The 18,180-nt window shown below is 42.8% G+C and overlaps 2 protein-coding genes across 8 annotated transcripts in view; one reads left to right on the top strand and one right to left on the bottom strand.

The window, feature by feature from the left end:
* LOC124151447 (muscleblind-like protein 2a) overlaps positions 1–18,180 on the bottom strand; it is a 411,834-nt gene that overhangs the window by 139,099 nt on the left and 254,555 nt on the right. For all 7 annotated transcript variants that reach the window (XM_048390567.1, XM_048390570.1, XM_048390568.1 and 4 more), the window contains exon 3: positions 4,515–4,556. The gene's annotated coding sequence lies outside the window, so the exon portion shown is untranslated. The remainder of the gene's footprint in view (positions 1–4,514; positions 4,557–18,180) is intronic.
* The window catches only part of LOC125377478 (mucin-17-like), a 39,574-nt gene continuing 25,343 nt past the window's right edge, over positions 3,950–18,180 (top strand). Inside the window, exon 1 of the mRNA XM_048391057.1 lies at positions 3,950–4,071. Within this exon, the coding sequence (XP_048247014.1) occupies positions 3,950–4,071 (122 nt within the window). The remainder of the gene's footprint in view (positions 4,072–18,180) is intronic.

Genomic DNA, 18,180 nt, shown 5'->3' on the forward strand with positions numbered 1-18,180 from the left:
GAAGGGACAATGTATCACAGGGGATGTGGGCAATGTATCACAGGGGATGTGGACAATGTATCACAGGGGATGTGGGCAATGTATCACAGGGGATGTGGGCTATGTATCACAGGGGATGTGGGCAATGTATCACAGGGGATGTGGACAATGTATCACAGGGGATGTGGGCTATGTATCACAGGGGATGTGGGCAATGTATCACAGGGGATGTGGACAATGTATCACATGGGATGTGGGCAATGTATTACAGGGGAGGTGGGCTATGTATCACAGGGGAGGTGGGCAATGTATTACAGAAGATGTGGACTATGTATTACAGGGGATGTGGGCAATGTATCACAGGGGATGTGGACTATGTATCGCAGGGGATGTGGGCAATGTATTACAGGGGATGTGGGCAATGTATCACAGGGGATGTGGGCTATGTATCACAGGGGATGTGGGCAATGTATCACAGGGGATGTGGACAATGTATCACATGGGATGTGGGCAATGTATTACAGGGGAGGTGGGCTATGTATCACAGGGGAGGTGGGCAATGTATTACAGAAGATGTGGACTATGTATTACAGGGGATGTGGGCAATGTATCACAGGGGATGTGGACTATGTATCACAGGGGATGTGGGCAATGTATTACAGGGGATGTGGGCAATGTATTACAGGGGATGTGGGCAATGTATCACAGGGGATGTGGGCAATGTATTACAGAAGATGTGGACTATGTATTACAGGGGATGTGGGCAATGTATTACAGGGGATGTGGGCTATGTATCACAGGGGATGTGGGCAATGTATCACAGGGGATGTGGGCAATGTATCACAGGGGATGTGGGCAATGTATCACAGGGGATGTGGGTTATGTATCACAGGGGATGTGGGCAATGTATCACAGGGGTTGTGGGCAATGTATCACAGGGGATGTGTACAAAGCATTACAGGGGATGTGGGCAATGTATTACAGGGGATGTGGGCTATGTATTACAGGGGATGTGGGCAATGTATTACAGGGGATGTGGACAATGTATTACAGGGGATGTGGGCTATGTATCAGAGGGGATGTGGGCAATGTATTACAGGGGATGTGGGCAATGTATCACAGGGGATGTGGGCAATGTATTACAGGGGATGTGGACAATTTATTACAGGGGATGTGGGCTATGTATCACAGGGGATGTGGGCAATGTATCACAGGGGATGTGGACAATTTATTACAGGGGATGTGGGCAATGTATCACAGGGGATGTGGGCAATGTATTACAGGGGATGTGGACAATTTATTACAGGGATGTGGGCTATGTATCACAGGGGATGTGGGCAATGTATCACAGGGGATTTGGGCAATGTATTACAGGGGATGTGGACAATTTATTACAGGGGATGTGGGCAATGTATTACAGGGGATGTGGACAATGTATTACAGGGGTTGTGGGCAATGTATCACAGGGGATGTGGGCTATGTATCACAGGGGATGTGGGCAATGTATCACAGGGGATGTGGGCAATGTATTACAGGGGATGTGGGCAATGTATCACAGGGGATGAGGGCTATGTATTACAGGGGATGTGGACAATGTATCACAGCGGATGTGGGCAATGTATTACAGGGTATGTGGGCAATGTATTACAGGGGATGTGTACAATGTATCACAGGGGATGTGGACAATGTATTACAGGGGATGTGGGCAATGTATTACAGGGGATGTGGACAATGTATCACAGGGGATGTGGGCTATGTATCACAGGGGATGTGGGCAATGTATCACAGGGGATGTGGGCAATGTATTACAGGGGATGTGGGCAATGTATCACAGGGGATGTGGGCTATGTATCACAGGGGATGTGGGCAATGTATCACAGGGGATGTGGGCAATGTATTACAGGGGATGTGGGCAATGTGTCACAGGGGATGTGGGCTATGTATCACAGGGGATGTGGGCAATGTATCACAGGGGTTGTGGGCAATGTATTACAGGGGATGTGGGCAATGTATCACAGGGGAGGTGGACAATGTATTACAGGGGATGTTGACAATGTATCACAGGGGATGTGGGCAATGTATCACAGGGGATGTGGGCAATGTATCACAGGGGATGTGGGCAATATGTTACAGGGGATGTGGGCAATGTATCACAGGGGATGTGGGCAATGTATTACAGGGGAGGTGGACAATGTATCACAGGGGATGTGGGCTATGTATCACAGGGGATTTGGGCAATGTATTACAGGGGATGTGGGCTATGTATCACTGGGGATGTTGGCAATGTATCACAGGGGATGTGGACAATGTATTACAGGGGATGTTGACAATGTATCACAGGGGATGTGGGCTATGTATCACAGGGGATGTGGGCAATGTACCACAGGGGATGTGGGCAATGTATTACAGGGGATGTGTACAATGTATTACGGGGGTTGTGGGCAATGTATCACAGGGGATGTGGGCTATGTATCACAGGGGATGTGTACAATATTTCACAGGGGATGTGGGCTATGTATCACAGGGGATGTGGGCAATGTATCACAGGGGATGTGGGCAATGTATTACAGGGGATGTGGGCTATGTATCACAGGGGATGTGGGCAATGTATCACAGGGGATGTGGACAATGTATCACAGGGGATGTGTACAATGTATCACAGGGGATGTGTACAATGTATCACAGGGGATGTGGGCAATGTATCACACGGGATGTGGGCAATGTATCACAGGGGATGTGGACAATGTATCACAGGGGATGTGGGCTATGTATCACAGGGGATGTGGGCAATGTGTAATTGGTACACAGTATATATGCAGCAAGATGATTTGAAGACAAATTCACCCCATGTAGGAATACAATGAGTGTGTAAGATGAAGGATAGAAGAATGCATTGTGTGTGCAAGTTGAAGTATAGAAGAATGCCTTGTGTGTAAGATGAAGGATAGAAGAAAGCATTGTGTGACTAATCTTACTCACACAATACATTATTCTTTCTCCAGATTACTCACACAATGCATTATTCTTTCTCAAGATTACTCACACAATGCATTATTCTTTCTCAACGATTCTTCTATCAACGATTCTTCTATCTTCTTAATGTATTGTGTGAGTAATTCTTCTTTCTCCAGATTACTCACACAATGCATTATTCTTTCTCCAGATTGCACATACAATGCATTCTTCTTTCTCCAGATTGCACACACAATGCATTATTCCATCCATCTTACACACATAATGTATTCCTACACAGTTTCGGTCATAGTTATTTCTCTTCACTCAAACACACAACTGTGTGGAATATTTGTGTGAAAATGTACATTTATCTTATCGTGTCTATGGAATGAAATCAAGAAAAACAAGTTCTGAAATGTCACGATGACCTGACATTTCAAATTCAAATTTTAAAATCAATAGTTTGAAGAGTCCCCATATTACATATCAAATATTCATTTTAGGAAGAGCATGGTGATTGAGTTTGTGTAAATAGAGGTTATCTTAAAATCAATGCAGGGATAAAATAGACAAAAATATTTATTTCCTTAAGCAAATCAAAACTAGGCATGCTTGAAGCATAAATATTATTATTTTAAAAATAAAAACCTTTTGGGCTATAAATATATATATATTTTCAAACCATAAGTTTGTATTTGAACGCAAAATGTAGCTGGCTGCAATTATGGATATCTAGGGGTATACATTACATTTCTAAACACAGCAAAATATCACGTAGTAGGTGAAAAAGGTACTCCTATATTACAACTGATGCAGTGAAGAAAGTCTCATTCATCGTATGTTGACAAACCATTATTAATCGGTATGAAAATGCACATGCTAGTTTAATTAATACTTAATAAATGCTTAATGAAGATGCACAAAACAGTTCTGCCACAAATCCCTCATGATTGCCATGCCATAAGTGAGTGAGAACTGCAATCTTTGGTGAGGGCAAGGTGATATGATGGCACCGATGGGTCACCTCCATGGGCCCTCCAATGGCACAAGTCCCACCAACCATCAGTGGCTCATGCTGCTCCCCGGCCATCTCCAGTTGGAAACAGGTCTTTCACCCAAGTTTCAGACATTACCTTGGTCAGTCCTTACACAAATACCTCTCTTGTCATTCTGAAACCTTATCTTGAAGTGTTTTAGTGCTTTAATTTCATACATATTAAAATGCCCCTGAACCTGATATTACAGCCTACAGTCATAAATCGTCACAGCATTGATATCATTTGTGACCTCTCTGTCAGCTTGACATGACAACAGTCCTGAATTTGAAATCTCTGTTATGAATTCTGGAAGCTTCTAGATGCATGAAGCCTGTGCCCCCATTACCTTGTGACAAGTATAGAATGGTCTCCATGATGTACTTTGATAGGGCAATGAAATATATTGACAATACTGTCATCATGAATAAGCAACGTGTAATGGCGGGAACATGCATGTTCCATGGTTACATACTGATACTACTTCATCTCGTTTAACACAGACGATCACATTGAATCAAATCAAAGACTGCATGCAATACTTACCTAAACTTGCAGGAAAGCAATCACTACTTCTTCAAACTTCACCTGTAACATACAAGGAAAATCCAAATTTTATAATCGCCAAACAGGTTTGTTACTTACTACTATGGGGTACATGTCATCCATGGTCACATGACCAGTCATGTGACACAGCAGGATATGACTCACAAACTTCAGCATGTAGCGTGTATTTATTCCTGTTACATAACGCTTCTCCAGGTGATTAAAAACAAGTTGAAACTACCAAGATAAGTAAATGTACTGACTTATTTAAATAAATCTCACAACACTGTGATTGATTTGAATCAGTAATCGCTAACCAGATGTACAGTTAGGGCTAGTTTCCTCAACATACATGCAAACTGAGTCATTTGGAGTTTACAATAATATTTTGTGTCATTTGTTTCTTAAAGAATATTTTTTTGTGTCATTTGTTTCCTAAAGAATATTTGTAATGAGAGAGAACAAAGCCCCGACAGATGTTTTGTAAAGATAAAAGAGCGGGTGTTATGCAGATGACGTGTCATCTCTGCTAGCTATGTCTGTGTCACCTCTGTCGTGAGTAACAGATTAGTGCATCACCTCACTGCTTCACACTCGATTCACCCAATAACAAACAACGCTCCAGGCAGTGTTAAACTCACACATAAGGTTTGCAAAATTTGGCAGTTGCACTATTTTTAAACAACATACTATGACTGTTGTCTTAAGAAAACTATTATCCTCAGTTGAGAGAAATACTCACAGCCAGATTACTTAACTAACATCATCTACTGTGTGACAGAGTTTGGACTTGCAATTGTCAGAATGATGCAATATGAATATTAAAAGCAAGATAAAATCAGCTTACGTACACCACAAGTTGAGTGGCCCTGCCACCCCTTTACCTGCAGCTCTTTCCCTCCTTAGTGCCACTCCTCTTCTCCCTGCCTATCAACAATCCCTCCCCTCCTTCACACACCAACCCCCCTCGCCCTCTCCTCCTTCACACACCAACCCACACACCTGTCCCCCCTCCCTCCTTCACACACCAACCCCCCTCGTCCTCTCCACCTTCATACACCTGTCCCCCCCCCTCCTTCACACACCAACAAACCCGCCTGTCCCTCCACCCACCCACCTTCAGCCTGCCCTCGCCTCTCCTTCACCCACCAACCCCCCCTGCCTGTCCCTCCCCTCCTTCACACACACCCCTGCTTGTCCCTCCCCTCCTTCACACACCCCCCCCCCCCCCCCCGCCTGTCCCTCCCCTCCTTCACCCACCAACACCCCCTGCCTGTCCCTCCCCTCCTTCACACCAACCCGCCCTGCCTGTCCCTCCCCTCCTTCACACCAACCCCCCTGCCTGTCCCTCCCCTCCTTCACACACCAACCCCCCCTGCCTGTCCCTCCCCTCCTTCGACCACCAACCTGCCCTGCCTGTCCCTCCCCTCCTTCGACCACCAACCCCCCTGCCTGTCCCTCCCCTCCTTCACACACCAACCCCCCCTGCCTGTCCCTCCCCTCCTTCGACCACCAACCCCCCTGCCTGTCCCTCCCCTCCTTCACACACCAACCCACCCACCTGTCCCTCACCCACCTCCTTTAACCAACCCCTCCCTCCTTCACCCTACACTCTCCCCTCCTCTCCACCCTGCCCTGTGACTAACAATTACACAGATATATCCTGCACACTGATACCATGAATCACACATGGACATAATGTTATGTACCATCCTCCCTGCACCCAACCCAATCACCGAGTTCTTCTTGCAAATTATTTTCTGTGACATCATGTCTGACCAGAGCATACAAGATCAATTTGTGCATGCAGCGCTATTTGGCTGAATTATAGGACTGGCCGCCAGTATAAGCAGGCAGGTGCAAGGGCCGCTGGGGACAGACATTAAGACTGCAGACGCCAGAGTTAACAGCAGAAAAAACATGTCAATCAAGAACATATTAGAGAGAGCGTAGATGACACTAACTACTAACTATACTGTCACAGGCGAAGGGCCATTAGGCTAACGTGTGGGGTAGGGTGGTGGTGGTTTGGGGGGAGTAGGGAATGGGGAAGGAGAGGGGAGAAATATGTGTGATAACCAGGCTAATAACAGGACACAACCAGGGCATCTGAACAATATGCAAATAGTGGACCAAAACAAACCATCAAAGATAAGATCTTACTTTCAGATACAAAATGTAAGTTTGTACATTATGAAAATGTGTGTTGGTGAAGTGCATAGCATTCAGTGACTTATTCTGGGGTCAACAGTCAACAGTCTTTCGGCACAGTTACTAAGAAAAAACAATCAACAGTTGAAATTCATAACTGATCTTCAAATATTAGCTTGATGGACATTAGACATCAGAAATAGTTTTGATAAACAGCATTTTTCATAACAATAATGAACAACTAAAATGTAATGCAAAATACTGGAAAACTCAGAAATAGTACCTCCAGTTATGAAATCATTATACCCCAAGTATGACAACTCTTCAAGTATCTTTGGACTGCCCTGACAGGTGGAGTCATCACATGCCAATATTTTATGTCATTGACCTTGTATTTTTAATATTTGCCAACAAGTTTTATGCTTACAGTATAAAATTTACAGACAAAGACACAGTTAGTCATAGTGATTTAAGTGTGGTCATGAGTCTTAAATGGGCTCTTTAGAATATCATTAAACAGACTACTCTCTGGCACAGACACAATGGATATAGCATGTGATGGGAGGACTATGTGGTATCTCCCATTGTCTTGTACAGCCAGTGGAAGGTAGGGTTGGTGTTACAGATCCCTGTCTCATTCCTTGGAAGAGGCGGTGACACATGGTCACACTTAAACAAGGTTATTTAATTAAAATAAGTAGTCTATCCAAACTCTGAAAGCCTGCAAAACAGATAAGGCTGGATAGTGAGGTGACAGTGCAGTACACCATTGTGACTTGCTAGGCAGCACAGCACAGCACAGCACAGCACAGCACAGCACAGCACAGCAACCAGCTAGTGTGGCAGTACCAACCTAATCCATCTGTTTAATGTATCCACCTACATACATACAAAAACATTTCATTTCGCTTTGGGAAAAAATAGCATTTCAAAATAACAATGTCAAATGCAGCTAATATCATAGACGCATATAAGTTTCACAACATAACTGGTAATATAACACTATAGATTTACCTTTTGTTCATCATTTACATTTATTTTCTTTGTTGTGTCATACCTGTCTACAGATATGGGCCATACTGCACAAATAAGTATAATTACAAATAGATGGTAACAATATGAATGTATGGCAGTACTCTGGAAGCCTTAGTGCATCCAGGAAACACAGTTACGCGAAAAACAAAACCATTCTTTGTGGTCATGCATTACAATGGTAGAAAGTCATATCATATGACAATGTTTCCACGACAACGAGAACTGACTGCAAAGAAATAGCCAGTTACAAATGTCATTAGTGATTGCAAGGTAAATTTAGGAGCAGTAAAGTTGGAATTTTAATAAGACTCATATAGCAGCATCTGCGAAAGACATAGATCATTGTCTGACTAGCATTGCCACGTAACAGTATCGGGTATCATGGAAGCTAGGCTGCTGCAGTCTGGGCCAGCTGCTCTTCAGTGCTTAAATAATGGAAACCTAGACTGCAGAGAATGTTGCAAAAAGCAACAGTTAGATTTACAGCATACCTAAGCTGAGTACGGTTGCATAGTTGTCCAATGATCCAAAATACAGTGATTTGCATCTCTTACCAGTCTCACAGGGTATGCTAAAAAACAACCCCTATTAATATTAGTTTCAGACTACACATACGTGTAAGCATAAAACAGTGAACCAGTTCTGAGAATGCATTCTCATTAACATTAGACAGTGGACCAGCTCTGAGAATGTGTTCTCATCAACACTAGACAGGGAACCAGTTCTGAGAATGTATTCTCATCAACACTAGACAGTGAACCAGTTCTGAGAATGTATTCTCATTAACACTAGACAGTGAACCAGTTCTGAGAATGTATTCTCATTAACACTAGACAGTGAACCAGTTCTGAGAATGTATTCTCATTAACACTAGACAGTGGACCAGTTCTGAGAATGTATTCTCATTAACACTAGACAGTAGACCAGTTCTGAGAATGTATTCTCATTAACACTAGACAGTGAACCAGTTCTGAGAATGTATTCTCATTAACACTAGACAGTGAACCAGTTCTGAGAATGTATTCTCATTAACACTAGACAGTGAACCAGTTCTGAGAATGTATTTTCATTAACACTAGACAGTGGACCATTTCTGGTTGAAAATGGGACCTTAATCACTATAATTGTCTGTCTTACCAAGATCTTTTTTTGTAAATTTATAATTTCATTACATAATTTGTGTAAAAAATCTAAAGATATTGATGCTGTTAATAGTATATGTACCAATTGTGACATAGGTGAAAATGAAGATGAATTCCACGTCTTATTTAAGTGTAACTAGTATTCCAAGTAAAGATCTAGATATCTTTTTTTCTTGAATAACAACTATAAATCTGAAATGTTAATGATCAATGTAATTAATTTACAAAATGGACATGTCATCCTTTCAGTGGCTACTAACATAAAACATGTCTTAATGTCACGTTTAAGAAGATTTTCTGTACATTCACATTCAAATATATTAGGAGTTACTATCAATTTTACTTTAGGCCATAATACTGAATGAACTTGTCTGACTTTTAGTATGATGCCAGTATGTATGTGGTATGTGCAAGGTTTCAGTATGGGGCCAGTATGTACGTGGTATGTTCAAGGTTTCAGTATGGGGCCAGTGTGTATGTGGTATGTGCAAGGTTTCAGTATGGGGCCAGTGTGTATGTGGTATGTGCAAGGTTTCAGTATGGGGCCAGTGTGTATGTGGTATGTGCAAGGTTTCAGTATGGGGCCAGTATGTATGTGGTATGTGCAAGGTTTCAGTGGGGGGCCAGTATGTATGTGGTATGTGCAAGGTTTCAGTGGGGGGCTAGTGTGTATGTGGTATGTGCAAGGTTTCAGTATGGGGCCAGTGTGTATGTGGTATGTGCAAGGTTTCAGTATGGGGCCAGTATGTATGTGGCATGTGCAAGGTTTCAGTGGGGGGCCAGTATGTATGTGGTATGTGCAAGGTTTCAGTGGGGGGCTAGTGTGTATGTGGTATGTGCAAGGTTTCAGTGGGGGGCCAGTATGTATGTGGTATGTTCAAGGTTTCAGTGGGGGGCCAGTATGTGTGTGGTATGTGCAAGGTTTCAGTATGGGGCCAGTATGTATGTGGTATGTGCAAGGTTTCAGTATGGGGCCAGTGTGTATGTGGTATGTGCAAGGTTTCAGTATGGGGCCAGTATGTATGTGGTATGTGCAAGGTTTCAGTGGGGGGCCAGTATGTATGTGGTATGTGCAAGGTTTCAGTGGGGGGCCAGTATGTATGTGGTATGTGCAAGGTTTCAGTATGGGGCCAGTGTGTATGTGGTATGTGCAAGGTTTCAGTGGGGGGCCAGTATGTATGTGGTATGTGCAAGGTTTCAGTGGGGGGCCAGTATGTATGTGGTATGTGCAAGGTTTCAGTATGGGGCCAGTATGTATGTGGTATGTTCAAGGTTTCAGTATGGGGCCAGTGTGTATGTGGTATGTGCAAGGTTTCAGTATGGGGCCAGTGTGTAAGTGGTATGTGCAAGGTTTCAGTGGGGGGCCAGTATGTATGTGGTATGTGCAAGGTTTCAGTGGGGGGCCAGTATGTATGTGGTATGTTCAAGGTTTCAGTATGGGGCCAGTGTGTATGTGGTATGTGCAAGGTTTCAGTATGGGGCCAGTATGTATGTGGTATGTGCAAGGTTTCAGTATGGGGCCAGTGTGTATGTGGTATGTGCAAGGTTTCAGTATGGGGCCAGTGTGTATGTGGTATGTGCAAGGTTTCAGTGGGGGGCCAGTATGTATGTGGTATGTGCAAGGTTTCAGTATTGGGCCAGTATGTATGTGGTATGTGCAAGCTTTCAGTATGGGGCCAGTGTGTATGTGGTATGTGCAAGGTTTCAGTATGGGGCCAGTATGTATGTGGTATGTGCAAGGTTTCAGTGGGGGGCCAGTATGTATGTGGTATGTGCAAGGTTTCAGTGGGGGGCCAGTATGTATGTGGTATGTGCAAGGTTTCAGTATGGGGCCAGTGTGTATGTGGTATGTGCAAGGTTTCAGTATGGGGCCAGTGTGTATGTGGTATGTGCAAGGTTTCAGTGGGGGGCCAGTATGTATGTGGTATGTGCAAGGTTTCAGTATGGGGCCAGTATGTATGTGGTATGTGCAAGCTTTCAGTATGGGGCCAGTGTGTATGTGGTATGTGCAAGGTTTCAGTATGGGGCCAGTATGTATGTGGTATGTGCAAGGTTTCAGTGGGGGGCCAGTATGTATGTGGTATGTGCAAGGTTTCAGTGGGGGGCCAGTATGTATGTGGTATGTGCAAGGTTTCAGTGGGGGGCCAGTATGTATGTGGTATGTGCACGGTTTCAGTATGGGGCCAGTATGTATGTGGTATGTGCAAGGTTTCAGTATGGGGCCAGTATGTATTTGGTATGTGCAAGGTTTCAGTGGGGGGCCAGTATGTATGTGGTATGTGCAAGGTTTCAATGGGGGGCCAGTATGTATGTGGTATGTGCAAGGTTTCAGTATGGGGCCAGTATGTATGTGGTATGTGCAAGGTTTCAGTGGGGGGCCAGTATGTATGTGGTATGTGCAAGGTTTCAGTGGGGGGCCAGTATGTATGTGGTATGTGCAAGGTTTCAGTATGGGGCCAGTGTGTATGTGGTATGTGCAAGGTTTCAGTATGGGGCCAGTGTGTATATGGTATGTGCAAGGTTTCAGTATGGGGCCAGTGTGTATGTGGTATGTGCAAGGTTTCAGTATGGGGCCAGTATGTATGTGGTATGTTCAAGGTTTCAGTATGGGGCCAGTATGTATGTGGTATGTGCAAGGTTTCAGTGGAGGGCCAGTATGTATGTGGTATGTGCAAGGTTTCAGTAGGGGGCCAGTATGTATGTGGCATGTGCAAGGTTTCAGTGGGGGGGCCAGTATGTATGTGGTATGTGCAAGGTTTCAGTGGGGGGCCAGTATGTATGTGGCATGTGCAAGGTTTCAGTGGGGGGCCAGTATGTATGTGGTATGTTCAAGGTTTCAGTGGGGGGGCCAGTATGTATGTGGTATGTGCAAGGTTTCAGTATGGGGCCAGTATGTATGTGGTATGTGCAAGGTTTCAGTGGGGGGGCAGTATGTATGTGGTATGTTCAAGGTTGCAGTATGGGGCCAGTGTGTATGTGGTATGTGCAAGGTTTCAGTATGGGACCAGTGTGTATGTGGTATGTTCAAGGTTTCAGTATGGGGCCAGTATGTATGTGGTATGTGCAAGGTTTTAGTGGGGGGCCAGTATGTATCTGGTATGTTCAAGGTTTCAGTATGGGGCCAGTATGTATGTGGTTAAGGAAGGTTTCAGTATTGGGGGCCAGTATGTATGTGGTATGTGGAAGGTTTCAGTATGGGGCCAGTATGTATGTGGTATGTGGAAGGTTTCAGTATTGGGGGCCAGTGTGTATGTGGTATGTGCCACCGTTCTGACAGTTGTAATGGTGACGGCTGTCTGAAACACCATGACATATAACTTGACAGGCTTTTGATTCTTTCACATCTGTATTCATTGCAAATAATTTCTTGCCCATCAATCTAATAAAATGTATCAATTAACTCATCTACTTGCAATGCAATCAAGTCATTTACTGCGAGTCTGAGTGTGCACACATATTCCAAGCTGAGCAATGAAGTGTAATTGTTATGGGATAATGAAGTAACTGTTGGAAGATGAAGATGTAATCCAGCGACCTGAACAGTTGGTGTCGAGGGCACACACACCAGCTATGTGTCAATCGTAACACAAATCAATTGTTGACGCACAGATACAATCACAGTAGATCAAAGAGCCATTATAATGATCACATAATGATCCTCAATTATTCAATTATATGTATGGTGACCCATCCCCTGACCTCCTATTACCCGCACATGAACAAGCTCCTGCCACGCTGCTGGATAGTATGGAAGATCAGAGGCAAGAGTACAGCACAGTATTCATTAGCACTTCATAGCAATTTACCTGGAAGCTTGTTGCTGGCCAGAGGAAGATCATTAATGACAGTAATGTGCTGTTAAAAGGGCTATGTGGGCAACAAAGGGCACAAAGGTGCACTTGCATACAAAGGGACGCTTCAGTAGATGTCATGAATAGAAAACCGGAAGATAACACTTGTCTAAAACTTCCTGAAGTAATCTGATTATTTTATGTTAATAACTTTTTGTCTTTGGTCATATTTTAAACATTTGTACGGTCAAGTCTCGTTAATCCGACATGGTTGGATAATCGAAAATAAGTAGTATCAACATTCGTGATCGAAAATAAGACAACTACATGATAGATAACAATACAAACACGTAATAAAAAAAAATGAAAAAGAAAACATTCATTTGTTATATCACATTGTTAGAGGAATATGTTTTCTAATCATGCAACCTCTCAAGCACAAAACTACTGTTACGGGCTGTATGACTGATTCAAAATACTTTTGAAAACATAGTCTGGAATGGAAGTAGCCAGTTTGAAACTAGTACCGCTAAGCTCAAGAAAACTCTTTTCCTAGTGGCTAATGTCAACTTCCTGTTAGTCATTTACGTGGTTGGTCAAAGTTGGCTAAAGGTTGTTCTGATGTGACCTGTAATGGGATGTTGTCAGTGGTTGCGAGAACTTGTATCTGAATTTAGTGAGAATGAGGTAATCTCGCATGTGATTAATCCTGTTAGTCTATATAAAGCATTAATTGTTTATTGTTAGGCAAGTTTATCTCTGCAGCCGTTGTAATATGCAGCCACTAGCCGACTCATCTCACATCAAAACATGGGCTGTGTACTTGTGGGCTGAGTATGCTGTATGCTGATCACTGTGTCCAATTAACGAGACTGATAAATAGTGGTGGGACGGTACACCGATGCATCGGTGGATTACGATATTTCACTTCCCGATACAAGTATCGATCACGGTTGCACACCAAGTAAAATGTATCAATTCTTACCTTAAATATATTCTTAGTGTAACAGGTATTTGAAAACCCTGACAATGAAAAATATGGGTTAGGCACAATAGATACGAGTACATAGAAGTATCGGGATATGTATCGGATCGTGAGCAAGGTATCGTGATACGTATCGGATCGCACAGTTTGTGTATCATCCCAGACCTACTGATAAATGAGTCATTTTGGTAATTCATTGCAAATTAGGTGTGTCTGAGTCACAGTGTGAGACTGTCGCATTAACAGGTCTAAATAGCACTGATTTAATCGGTTCCCATCATTAGTGGCAGATAAAGTCGATTGTTGGATTAAAGAGTGTCGGATCAATTAGATTTAGCTGTATATGGTCACCGTATATATATATTTATGTGCGTGTGCGTGTGCGTGTGCGTGTGCGTTTGCGTTTGCGTGTGCGTGTGTAATAACATACAAAAAATCGTGACATTATGAAAGAAAGAACTTAAATGAAATTGATTGATACTGAAATTAGTGCATCAAATTGGTTTATTCTAGCCAGATACCTAGCTGGTTGTTTCTGCCGATAGAGAACAGCACACTTAGAGCTCCAGATATGATGTGTATTTGTGTTATTACCCATTGTTGTAGATTCATCTTGCATACTTGTAATCCTCTACTTTTCCTCTTCACAGATCTTTAATTACTTGTACATCCTTATCCTACAGTGAATACTGCACAAAGAGTCTAACTTAACTAAGACATATAAATATTATTCCCGTCACAAGCATGCACAGTTTCATTGAATTGAGGATTGAGTTTACCACAAAACTTTGTCAAATTTTCCAAAGGTCAAAGTCCCCTGTATATTTTACTTTCTTGCCACAGTGAAACAATTTGTTCAGTTGGTATACCTCTATGACATCATGTAGTGTCCACAACAAAAGACTTCAATATTAAGCAATTCCTTCTATGTGAGGCATAGAACTTATCAATCATCACTTGTACTCTAAGTTTCATCAAAATCCATTCATAAATGCTGTTATTTTGTACACAAGCCCTTTAACACTGATTTTATACTGAGTGATCTTGACTTTCAATGCCATCCAATCATATGTGGTAAAAGTTCCCCAGGTATATATGGAAGGTATATCAGGTACAGGGGGCTGCTTAAATATTTAACTGGTTGATCCTGACAAGTCAAATACCTAGCTGGTTGATTCTGATGATTCAAGCTTTTAATGCATGTGCCTGTCAAAGTACCACACTGGCGGATGAAACGCATGTATTTATATCACCACATACAGCCATGATAAAAGGTTACTAGTCCATTTCACATGGGACTGCCTTGCAGAAAACTCTCCTACATGATGTAGTTACTCAATAACTACCCACCAGTAAAGTTCATCCGAAAAATGCAAAATGTCAGCATTCAAGTCCATAAATCACCTGGCTTGCAGATGACACGGGAAGTGTAGCCAGTTTTCACAAATTTAATTTAGTAGAAGAGATTCAAACAAATTGGCAAGTGCCAATTCATGAGTATGATGACATAAGTAGTAACACACGCCTCCCCCTCCCCTAATCCCTCCCGCAGGCTTGACTAGCATTTATTGTCAGGCTACTTGTAATAAAGCAATATTTTTCAGTATCATAGAATGAGTGAATTGCATTAATTGATTTTAATTCTGAAATTGTTTTTATAATGTTCTCTTGTACAATTTTTTTTTTAATTGTTTCCAATCCAAAGAAATCAAGTAGACAAATAAAAGATTTATTCATTTAGTTTTTGATCAGTGGCTTCACGCTACTGTGGATTTAACCTACATGTAGAGGGAGTGTCAGCCAAGACGTCACTTGTTACAACTACATGTGCTTATATACATAAGTGTGTGCAGCTACATCACTTCCCTCTTCTTTCTGCTGATCATATCTGCCTCACATCCACCTTCAACACACAGGCCAACTTTGCAATTACCTCCCAAGCACCTATGTGATATCATCTTAAATGAACATAACAAAAACAGAGCACTTACTTAAACATAACAGTGTGTTAATGCCGAGTGTATCTCCTTCTGTTCCATATCATCACAATGACACTAACTTTCAACCTCTGGATTGAGATCACATTTGCCTAACACAATCTTTCACCTAAGATACTACATGCCTGACACCAACTCTTCACCTATGATAATCCCAGGTTTCTGCCTTATCTGGAAGGCCAAAGCCCCAATGGCAGCAGATCCAGACAGTCAGTATTATTAGCGTAAACAGCCATACAAGCCTGTAATGTATCAAGCTGATATTAAATTAAGATGGTGCTGGCTTGTTACAGTGCATGAGACTCTGTGCGGCTGTTGCCTCCTCCATGGACGACATTGATTCCAACACTGGACTAGTCTGTCCACTAACTTCATCTTTCTACCAATCACATAAGAAGCTATGTCATAAATTAGCATCAGCTTCCAAGCTCAATGCAAGAACCATGTTCCTAGTCTTTCAGTAGGCATTAACTTGTGTCTATGGTAATTTTTAGACAGCTTAATGATATGCTGTTACCCTGCAGCTTGTGAGGGGAGACAGTTTGTCTCTCCCATGTTTGGATCCCCCCCAGCATCAATCTCTTCCTCATACATACACACCAGCAGGGCCATTTAGTATTAATACATATCAAACACTTGAGAGAACCATAATTTCAGGCCTCGACAAATTATGATTTAGGTTGAATATGGTGTATGCTAAAAGTTATATAGTAAAAATGTTTCACGTTCATGGAGTACAAATAGTTTTGGATTTGACAACTGGTATTTTGAAGGTGCAGCTGTAGCTAAGTCTGCACGATGCGCAGCATAGGTGCACATGTTGTGTATGTATTGGTGGTGGAGGAGCTGCAGTTGGAGACAGCTGTATACATTGTTCCACAGCATTCCACATCAAACTGTCACCAACACACCTCAGACAGTAACAAGCCGTTCATCATTTCAATGTTATCCTTTTGTGCAGCATTACATGTAAGGTAACATGGGGAGCTATCTGCAGTAACAAGCAACACCTGTGTGTCCCCATCGTTACACATAGTCACAGACACCACACAGTTAGCCTTATATTTCAACAACTATGAAAATATTATTTCCATAACTAATCTAAAAGAAATAATAATTTTTTTATCATATTTATATCGTCTTTAATTCTTGTTGATATTTAAGACTGATGTATGTATACCCTATTGCAGGTGTGTGTGTCTGCCTGCATGCATGTGTGAGATGTGTGTCTGCCTGCATGTATGTGTGGTGTGTATCTGTCTGCATGCATGTGTGGTGTGTGTCTGCCTGCATGCATGTGTGGTGTGTGTCTGTCTGCATGCATGTGAGGTGTGTGTTTGTCTGTATGCATGTACGTCTGGTGTGTGTCTGTCTGCATGTATGTGTGGTGTGTGTCTGTATGCATGTATGTCTGGTGTGTGTCTGTTTGCATGTATGTCTGGTGTGTGTCTGTCTGCATGTATGTGTGGTGTGTGTTTGTCTGCATGTATGTGTGGTGTGTGTCTGTATGCATGTATGTCTGGTGTGTGTCTGTCTGCATGTATGTGTGGTGTGTGTCTGTATGCATGTATGTCTGGTGTGTGTCTGTATGCATGTATGTCTGGTGTGTGTCTGTCTGCATGTATGTGTGGTGTGTGTTTATCTGCATGTATGTGTGGTGTGTGTCTGTATGCATGTATGTCTGGTGTGTGTCTGTCTGCATGTATGTGTGGTGTGTGTCTGTATGCATGTATGTGTGGTGTGTGTCTGTATGCATGTATGTGTGGTGAGTGTCTGTCTGCATGTATGTGTGGTGTGTGTCTGTATGCATGTATGTCTGGTGTGTGTCTGTCTGCATGTATGTGTGGTGTGTGTCTGTATGCATGTATGTGTGGTGTATGTTTGTCTGCATGTATGTGTGGTGTGTGTCTGTCTGCATGTATGTGTGGTGTGTGTCTGTCTGCATGTATGTGTGGTGTGTGTCTGTATGCATGTATGTCTGGTGTGTGTCTGTCTGCATGTATGTGTGGTGTGTGTCTGTCTGCATGTATCTGTCGTGTGTGTGTGTCTGCATGTATGTGTGGTGTGTGTGTCTGCATGTATGTGTGGTGTGTGTCTGTCTGCATGTATGTGTGGTGTGTGTCTGTCTGCATGTATCTGTGGTGTGTGTCTGTCTGCATGTATCTGTGGTGTTTGTGTTTGCATGTATGTGTGGTGTGTGTCTGTATGCATGTATCTGTGGTGTGTGTCTGTATGCATGTATCTGTGGTGTGTGTCTGTATGCATGTATCTGTGGTGTGTGTCTGTCTGCATGTATGTGTGGTGTGTGTCTATCTGCATGTATGGGTGGTGTGTGTGTGTCTGCATGTATGTCTGGTGTGTGTCTGTCTGCATGTATGTGTGGTGTGTGTCTCTCTGCATGTATGTGTGGTGTGTGTCTCTCTGCATGTATGTGTGGTGTGTATGTCTGCATGTATGTGTGGTGTTTGTGTCTCCATGTATGTGTGGTGTGTGTCTGCATGTATGTGTGGTGTGTGTCTGTCTGCATGTATGTGTGGTGTGTATGTCTGCATGTATGTGTGGTGT

Source organism: Haliotis rufescens, unplaced genomic scaffold, assembly GCF_023055435.1.
Source record: "Haliotis rufescens isolate VD_foot unplaced genomic scaffold, xgHalRufe1.0.p SCAF_9, whole genome shotgun sequence".
Classification (NCBI taxonomy): Eukaryota; Metazoa; Mollusca; class Gastropoda; order Lepetellida; family Haliotidae; genus Haliotis; species Haliotis rufescens.